Source organism: Acanthisitta chloris, unplaced genomic scaffold (assembly GCF_000695815.1).
Source record: "Acanthisitta chloris isolate BGI_N310 unplaced genomic scaffold, ASM69581v1 scaffold36106, whole genome shotgun sequence".
Classification (NCBI taxonomy): Eukaryota; Metazoa; Chordata; class Aves; order Passeriformes; family Acanthisittidae; genus Acanthisitta; species Acanthisitta chloris.
The window spans coordinates 65,572-75,600 of NW_008678255.1; the positions used below are offsets into that span (position 1 = coordinate 65,572).

Genomic DNA, 10,029 nt, shown 5'->3' on the forward strand with positions numbered 1-10,029 from the left:
AAGCATTTCTATTCGGTTTCTGTGTGTTTGCAGCATATGGTTACAGTGTTTAACATTTATTGTATATTAAATACTTCAGTTAAGGATAGTGCACAAAAAGAATAGTTACAGAAATCTGCCTCTATCTAATATTATTTTATCATGGCTTTTATGTTTATACTACTCAGCCAGAATAAATATGCCTACAAAATTAATAAAATCCTTCTCAGACCTCTCTGGTTACCATATAGTCATTTGTCATGGATTGGGACAAATCACCAAATAATCTCTAACACAAAACTGCCAAAGTGTGTAGATGTGAATTACATTCCCTGTCTTTATCTTGGATATTACAACGTGAATGATTCGATAGTTGATAGTATATAACTCATTTTCTCTAACCCTTTCCTTACAAAACAATAACCATTGTTAAATTTAATTTAAAAGTTAGAAAATAAAGATGTTTATTTTAACATTTTGATTTATTCCTATATGATACTTTCTCTAATTTGCTGTTCATTTTATTACCTATCCAGTTGCTCCCAAATTAGCTATGTCAACTGTTCCTACTGTTCAAGTTGCAAACCACAAGAGAGGTAGGAATTCTTGGATTCATACAGTGATTCCATAGTGCTGTGTTGTGAAAACATTGCACTGTATGAATCTGGAATATCTGTGAAGTGTACCCATTAGTTTACTGGTGAGGCATCTTCATTGACTATAACAAAAGCATTAAGTCACATAAACATGAGCCATACAAAGAAAATAAATATGCTTCTTAGACAGTCATTGCTGGCAAATAAAGTGGCATGGCATTTGTCTTCGAAGGAGTTAAATGTATGAATATGACCATTCAGATCTTTGCCTAGAAAGTAAATGTTTACTAGAGTCTTGTTTTCCTCACTGACATGCATAAATTGTAAAAGAGGAAACATAAGCCGATTAGTTCAGGGCAAACAATACATAAAATGTCAATTGTCCATGTCCTCAGTAAGTATCTGTAAATGCCATGGAAGGTAATGCATTGTTATGTCCTCTAATGCATTGTAAGTGTGCCTTACATCTTCATTTTATTCTAAGTGAGCAAATTCAGAGTGCAGGCATATTTTGAACTGATGTTTCAGTGTTTTATCAAAATAATGGAATTATGTGGCCACAATAGAGGATGCCAATATTCTCGCTGACTTACAGGCAACCTGTTTCATTTGCATATCTGTCATTCACAGTCTGAACCCTGAGATCTTTTCATTGTTTTGCCTCATCAATTTATCTGTAAAGAGCATGTATGAAGATGTTTTGTCTTTCTGTAGCTATTGTGAATATCTCATTATTCATGAAATACATATTAACAAGGAATAGGGTTATTAACAAATATTTGAACTCAGTTTGACCCATTTGATGAGATCATGGTACTGTTTGTTACAAAGCAGGTCATTTCTAAGGTTACAATGAAATCTTCTTTGTTTGCTTCAGTGCATGGAGGAGGAACAGAGTTACTGGAAAATGAAAAAAGTGAAAATAATGTAAAGATTTCTCAATGCACTTTTCTTGAAATAGTCTGTGCTTTTAGTTTGAAAATGGCGCTGATAGCTGTCTCACACATTACCTGTCTTAGTTTAAAATTATGCTTTCCTTCCATGTGTGTTTACCATTGTTTGGTGTGATGACATTTCATGTTTTATTGGGCTCAGCTGAAGCTTCAGCTGAACCTCATCCACACAACAATAGTATGGCATCTCAAAGATGTAAATGCATAACTTTGTAATGGGGGGGAAAGTGTTCAGTTTATAGAAACAAAACAAGTAGATTATCCACCTCTTCATGAGTCTCCTTCACCGGGTAATCTTTTCATGCTTTCTGCAACCAGATCAAGATGTTGCAATAGAATCATTGCACTGGAAAATAGTCTTTAAAGGCTGAAAGAGTCAATACTTCTGTGAGTTTGCAAGGGATTTGACAATTCCTGAATCATTCAAAGGCAATGATCACTTCTAACATGGCAATCCCTTCTCCATTTTTCCTTTGCATTAAACCTATCTAGCTATCTCTACCACTCCTCTGAGATTTTAGTTTCTGAACCACGCTCACTCCCGACTTATCTGTGTCTTTTCTGACATGTGGTACTCAAAACTGGAAGCAGCATTTTCTAGCACTGTAAAAAGCTCATGTCATTTCACTGTTGGTAAACCATTTGCAGCCTGATTTTGATACTTTTCCCCCATCTCTTTCAATGTCTGCATGACTTTGCAGTGCATGAAAGTGATTAGGCTACTAGCCAGAGATGCTTCTGACAATTCTAACAAGCAGGCTCCTTTCTGGTTAAGGTGAACCACATGATAAGCTAGATGGGCTGTACAGCATTCCCAGCTGGCATGGTGCTGAGTGCTATTTGCTATTGTTTGAGTCATTTAGGGTGGCACCTCATGTAGCCAGTAGAGAAAATAATTCCATTTCAATCATATGAGAACCCTTTACATAGCTTATTTTTGTAAACCAGAGGGATGTAAAAATGATTCACTGATCAGGCCAACAGCAACAAATCATTGTACTAGCAACATGTTGGGGAGGCAGGAGAGGCAAACATTATCACAAAATTGATTTAATCATTACTTGCCGTGGCTCTTTTTTTTCTTTTATTTTGCCATTGCCAATCTTTGATCAGATGTTAGACTGTTTTCAAATTAACTGTGGTTTTTTCTCCACCATGTAGCTTTTACTAGTCTGATCAAGACTCCTAGAGCTTTCCTGTACCTTAGTATAAGTTAAGACAAAGACTTTGTTTCACACAGCACAGTTGTTACAAAAGAGCAGTACCCATAGGAATGCAGCCAAGTATAAGAACTGGTCTCACTGTTTACCTTTAATACTGATGACCCACACCTGAAATTGGGTAGTCTTTCTGCTGATGTTTAGGAGCATGTGTGTACATCTAAGTCCTTCATAATTAGATGTTTCTTCACTCTGAATCATAACTGGGAGCAAGCCTTATTACGGAATGAATTACTTTATGTGCAGCTTTGTTTCTTGTGCTTTTGTAATGGCTAATTATGTGTAGTAGTGATATTAGTGAAGGTCACATCACAATTTCAGAATGGAAGTAGTGCCATCATTTATAGAATATTCTCAGTTTCTTTCTGCTACTTTAAACACAAAAGATAATGTGGCATAGTCTGATTTCTATTATAGCCTGCATATTTTGGAAACATAAGAATGTAGTATTTTGTCGGCTGTTACTGATTTGAAAAACAAGGTACATGATTTCCTCTAAATTCACCTACAGTATGGAAATGTTTAGCAACAAGTCTGACAAACATACTAAGACACTATCATCTCACCAAAACAAATAGTCTAATGGTAGGAAAGGGCAGGTTCTTTGTTAGATAGAGAGACTAAAACAGCCTTGCTTCTGAATCCAAGATTGAGAAAGATCAGATTGCTTGTCACTACCCAGTCTTTCTTTTTTTAAAACTCAAACACAGAACTACAATTGTAACAATTTTCCCTGTGACTCCTGTTTGCTAGTGCTAGTTTCCACTTTTGGATCTCTTGTCTCTGTCCCACACAGGCAGTTTTCACTTGAGCAACATGGATATACTAGGGGAGAAATGCTGCTGGGTGGCTGGCTGAGATGCTGAATCACACTGACCAGCTGCAAGAGACAACAAACATTGACATTTTTTTCCTCCCTACTCAGTTATGTCAAGTGGCAACATACTGAGACTGATCTACCAAATGGCTTCCTGTACTCCAGCAGTTAAAGGCATCAAAATTATCAGATCAGCACGAACAACAAAATATGCTTTAGCAGTATAATACTGAAGAGAACAAGAATGAATATATGTTAGCTAAATGCGTATATGTAAAATGAATTAATGTTTCCTGGCAGCAGAAAGGCAGCTCTCAAGATTGAAACATATGTTGTGCTAAGTGTTCTACAGTCTAAGAAAAAATGCAATCTATTTACAGTCCACTACATCAGACAAAAGCCAAAGAAATATATATGTATTAGGTGTACGTAGCATACTCAGAAACATGTAACAGGACTGTTGTTTCTTTATAAAAATACAAGCAGGCAGGAATATTGTATCTGATGCCCTATTCCAACAATCAGTGGGATCATTAGGTGTCCCAGCATAATCAGCAGCATACCAGAGGAAAGGCAGCACAGCCAGCTTGGCCCAGGGGCCAAGTATGGAAAGATTTCATGTTTGGAAACATTTTACACACTCTGCTACAGCTTTATCTAACAAGTTAAGTTAACTTCAAGACCTTGAAGCCCTTCCAAGTCACTGCATCCAGTGCTCCCTTACTGCAGGAAACGTACTGTAATCTCTTCCACCATTTAATGAACTACATCTCTAAAGCATCAGTGGGTTTTGCTACAAATTGAAACTGTTCAAGAACCTTAGTGCTCTAATGGCTAGATCCCATCTCCTAGTTTCTAGTTGAAATTTCTCAATGGCCAGTTAACACCCATTTGTTCTTGTGCCAGTGTTGTCCATTAGCACAGTGCTATCCATTAGGATAGCAGAAATCTATCTCCTTGATGTATTTATAGCTCAGTAATACCTTCTGTCTTCAGTTTCTTAGACTAAGCAAGCCAAATTATCCCAGTCTTCATTTTTTACATAGACTCTCTACTTCTCTGATCATCCTAATAACCTTTCCTGCATTCATTCTGGGCTCAATCTTGGAGTTGAGTGACCAGTCTTACACAAGCTTTCCACACCAAGCATAGTTGTGCCTTCTATGTTAGTGATACATTTCTAATTTCTCCTTCGTTCTGCGTAAGGCCAAGCATTGCTTGCCATAGAATACTAAAAGGCACTACATTTAACAAGGGTTTTTTTAAGTGGCTGCTATGCCAGCTGCAGTTCAGATGGCTGCAATAACCATGCTTTCTAGTTAGTACACGTTTCAGAATTTTCATGATCTTATCTCGCCCAGTTGTTTTTCATCTCAGAGTGTCAAAATGGGTTAATGCTTACCTTAAAAGTACGGCGGAAGCAGCTCTTAGATAACGACTCTCTTTCTTCTTTTTCTTTTCTGTTAATTGTTTCAGGAGGTGCTGGCCAAAATTGTCAAACTAGAGATTTGTCTGGTCTTGAAATAAAACAGTCTGGTTCTCAAGGTGCCTACCAGTTACAGCACCCTGAGTTCAGTAGCATTTTTGAATACTCACCATTTCTGTCAGAAAAAAAAAAAAATCTTTTCTTTTACTTACACTTGTGGATTTAAGCATAATGAAGTTTGACAATTTTGTCCACTGAATTTAGCATTTTTAATATGAGAAAGTTTCTCCCGGGTCTTGATTTATACTCATCTCAAATGTGCAAAAATATGTACATTTCTATCAGTGGAAACTGAGCCTCCAGTAACCCTGAAAGGTTTACAACTGCAAATGCTTCAGTTCCATCAGGTCTGCCAACAACAGCCAACCTTCGACGTCATGCCATGGTTGTTGGGTCACGCTAACCTGCCTGAAACAAACTTCACTTTCATTGCAGATAGACATCTGCTGTCGTCCATGTTACATTGATGAACATGTATGTGCTATTCATTCATACTTCTGCTCATGGTTCATTTTTACTAAGCATGTAATGTGCTATTACTCTGCTGCTGTATACATTTTGTATACATTTCTGTTCTTCCTTGAAAGACTGTGAATGCTTCGGGCACTCCAACCGGTGCAGTTACATCGAGCTGCTCAATACGGTCATTTGCGTGAGCTGTAAGCACAACACTAGAGGTCAGCACTGTGAGTTATGCAGGCTGGGCTACTTCAGAAATGCTTCTGCAGAGCTGGACGATGAAAATGTGTGCATAGGTCAGTCCCGGGATAACTGTGGCTTTTCTTCTGTGCCTTTTCACCTCCTGGCAGCTGCTAGGGACCACTGCTGCTTACTTGCCAGTTAAGCCAGAATGAGCTTTTTCAATGGATAAGAACATCTGTGTAGACTTCTCGCCTCATTTCCATTGCCCTGGTAGCCCCAAGGAGGCATTTTGAATCTGTATATGATGACAAACCTCTCTGGCTAAGGGTCCTGGATAGACTTTCCCCAGAAGCCCCTGAGAAACTGGTTGTGCTGTTCTTACACAGGAGGGAGCCACACTGGGGTCACACGTGTGAAAGTTAAAGGGTTGAGTCTTAAATACCTGTTCCCAGTCTAACTTTTGCAACCGCTAGTACAGATTCTTGAATAAATGCCTGGAGAGCTACAAAAGTTGACAGCTATATCCGATGGGGAGTGATGTTTATTAACACCTTTTATTCACTTAAATTTCACTAAAACATGCTGCAGCTGATTCTGCTCCCAGGCACAGAGCTGTAAATGCAGTGTTACATCCCCTCTCCTTAGAGGAAAACCTGAAATTATGCCCATGTGGTTAGGAAGAGGATTTGTCAAATCAGTTTGACAAGATGTCAATTTAGAAAAGGGATTCCTAGGTGAAAACAGTATGTTAGAATAAGCATCTGCTATAAATATCCAAATTGCAGAATTAGAGATGATGTCAGAACATAATAAGAAAAGCATATTAAGAACAAAATATAAGATCTTTATCACACTAGAAGAATATGCATTGTTCTCATGTCACTACGGACAATATACAGCACAGGTTAGGACACTTTAGGTGAAAACTGAACATAGTCAATAAAGGAAGTCTAGTACAATGGCCAGTACCTAACAAGTAGCCACAAAAGACACTGTTATAATAACAAACAGAGGTGAAGAATTTAATTATGCAATGCTTCTTATAGATGTAAGCATCAGTAAAACCTGTTCTGGATTTTCATTGTGATTTTTCTTTTTCTTTCCATTTTCCAGGAAGCAAAAGGAGTAGTTAGTAGATACTCTAATGCCAAAATAAACTATGGGTGAATAAATTAAATTTTAATATTGTTTATAATCCATTGCTGAGATTTTAGCCAGAAACTATTTAGGTCGCTATTATTTGTTTCAGTTTGTGACTTGACAGATTTACATTTTACTTTGTGATAAACACGCAGATGCATCCACACACTGCATTTCATGTGTCCTTCTTTTAACTTTGCTTGGGAATGCATACAGAAAATGCATGATCTCCTTTGACAGTAATTAGTCTGAGCTAATAAGATCTTTAGTAGGCAAGTCATGATTTTGTATGACTGTGCTGAGGGGATTAACACAATCAAATGTTCTTGGGAAAAAAATCACTGTCCCTCATATTTGTTTGATGTAGATGACAGACATCATTGGTATGACATCAGGGCTGTATAATTTCAGCTGCCTAAATAGGTCTAATGAATATGACTCTAAATTACATTGTTTGGAATTTTTCATCAGCTCATTCAGTATGTTGTTTTCCCATTTACACTGAAATGCTAAGACAGCAGCTGTAGCTACATAAGACAAGGAAGTTAATAAACAAGAAGTCAAAAATAAGTAGTTTACAAGTGATGTATTTAGAATGTCTTAGTAAAACAATTGTGCACTTTCAAACTGCCCAGACTGCAGAAAAAAAAATTTCAAACCTTTCATTCAACAAGAGTCTGGGGGAAAAAAAGGCAGTGTGAAACATTTGCTGGCTTTCCACCTTAATGCGAGTAGAATTCTCTTGGGCTCCCATGAGAATTGTACCGTGTGAAATAACTATAAGATCAAACCCTGGTTTGCTACATATTAGGTGATTTGTTCTAAATAGGTAATATTCTTGTTGGACTAAGACAGTTTTCAGGATCATAGTGATCATACTGCATATGAAATATATCCTAGCTGATCTGCCAACTCAAGAAGTCTTTCATGCTACTTCTTGGGTCAAGTCAGTAAAGTGAAGCAGATACCTAAGCACTTTTCAGAAAACAGAGAAGTTTGTGCTTAAAGTGCTTTCTTGAACTGGGGCTCCTAAGATTTAATCAGGCAAAACAGAGTATTTTCACCTCTGAGAGAGTTGATGGATTCACCATCCTTCTAGGTCAAGCACAGTCTTGCTCTATTGGAAACGCTCATTTCTCTTTTCTCTGAGTTTAAAAGCACTGTTCTGTGGTTAAGTACAAGTGAAATGTTGGCATGAACATTTTAATAAGCAGATTTCCAATGACATGTGCAAGTCTTATTCCCACATGAAAGTCATTTTCCCAGGCTAATTCTTTCCTCTTCAGCCATATATATTGAAAGGTAAAAAAATGTTTGGATAAGCTAGTGCAATGGCAGCTAACAGGGCTTTGGCTCTGACTTATCAAAACTGCTTACACAGTTCTCGTAAGTGTATATGGTAAGTACATGGATAACAAATCTGTCAATCTTAGCTGATGCTAACTAAATGAAGAAAATGTAAAATGTTTAATTTTTTAAACTAAAGAATTCAAATACTGAGAAAGTTTTTACCAGTGAACCAAATGCAATGCATTATACAGTGAGCTTAAATCTAAATTCTCGGTGCCCTTAATTTCTTTAGAAACAAAATAAATTTTATTTCCTAAAAGGAAATATCAAAAATTTGTGGATTTCTAAGCTAACTACAAAATTACCTCATATGGGCAACTGCAGTTTGTGAGTAAATCAAAGTATTTTGAAGTTAAAAATAATTCATTTGACATGCTTACAGTGGAAAAGAATTTAACAACTTGAGGAGTTTTTATTTCTTAATGAAGCCCTAATAACTATTTCAGTGAATACACACACTGGCAAGCATGGATAGCAGGGAAACCACCAAGTAGACCCAGAGTAATAAAACATGGCCTTTGCCTTACAACATAAATATTGAAATAATGATTAGCATCACACCTTTAAGAAAGGCAATCTTACAGTCACTTAGACTTGAGCTCAAATTAACACCTGAGAGACCTTTAGAAGCCCTAATGATACATGGTTAAGTGAACTCTGAGAGTTGTCAACTCTCAGACTGAATCAGTCAACCCAGACTGATAAGCAGCAACCCTGCAAGCCTCAGCCCATTTTCCCACTTTCTTTTTTACTTACTTCCATTGCATTTTGTTGGCAGCATCACATTGATATAGTGAATCTCAGCAAACTGATGACTACTTCTGTTATCCTTTCAAACAGTCACCAGATGGAGGTTAGGAGGAAAATTCCTTGTCAGCTGAGATCTGCAGGGACATTTTTCCCACGCTAGAACATGGTGTGTGGTCTGCTTGTTAGGATGATCTGGGAATGTTAATCTCGTGTTACTTAATGCCCTGTTGTTGTAGGGGCATTGGAGATGCTCATTGCCTCCCTGTACCATTCAGTGGTACACTGAAACTGTGACCTTTGAGATTTTTAATGTCATAAGTATCTGGCAGGTCTTGGCAAGTGTTCCATGGCCTGTGATATTGTGTTGGACAATGACCCTGGATGTTTTGTGGACCTCTGTGGTATCAGTTGTGTATTGGGAAAGATGGAGGCTAGATTCAGTTACTAAAGATTACTGGGTCTGTTTGGTGTTCTGATTTGATCTATTTATTTTGTAAAAGGCCCTGGCTTAAAGCTTTGTATCTACCACCTTAAACAGCTTCCCTTAAACAGCACAGTATGGGCCTGGTACTTCCTACGTGCTTACATGATAGAGTTCAGCTGGAAAGGTTTCACTGGTTCAGGGTCAGGGTCTTGTTCTATAGAAAATATAACATTATCTATAACATTCAGTATCACAGGCCATACAGATACTTGTTTAAATCACTCCATTTTGTCTAACTTCAAGCAGATTTTACTTCAGGCATTCAAAATGTGTCTCAGTTCTATGCCTGTTTACATAAACATTTCATACATCTGATTAACATCAGAATTCCCAGCTTTTCAAGTGGCACTCACTGTGCTATAATATTCAGCCTTGCACAGTATTTTTGGCATGTCAGTTTTCAACTTCATTAATGAATGTTGCTAGCTAATTGACTCTATTATTATTGTGGAACCCTGTTTGCCAAAGGTAACTATTCTTCTTCAGCATGCCAAATCTTCAAAGTGCCATCTGTAATTTATAGTTAATAAACACTGAGACAACAGATGACAAATGTCTTCCTGGTAATTTTTTTTCCTGTTACAGTTTTTCCATTGGGTTGATTTACACACA

The 10,029-nt window shown here is 37.4% G+C and overlaps 1 protein-coding gene across 1 annotated transcript in view; it reads left to right on the forward strand.

Moving 5' to 3' along the window:
* NTNG1 (netrin G1) overlaps positions 1-5,806 on the forward strand; it is a gene marked incomplete at both ends in the record, with an annotated part of 56,390 nt that extends 50,584 nt beyond the window's left edge. Inside the window, 2 exons of the mRNA XM_009076790.1 lie at positions 516-575; positions 5,639-5,806. Coding sequence (XP_009075038.1) covers positions 516-575; positions 5,639-5,806 — 228 coding nt within the window. The remainder of the gene's footprint in view (positions 1-515; positions 576-5,638) is intronic.
* Between the last annotated feature and the right edge of the window lie 4,223 nt (positions 5,807-10,029).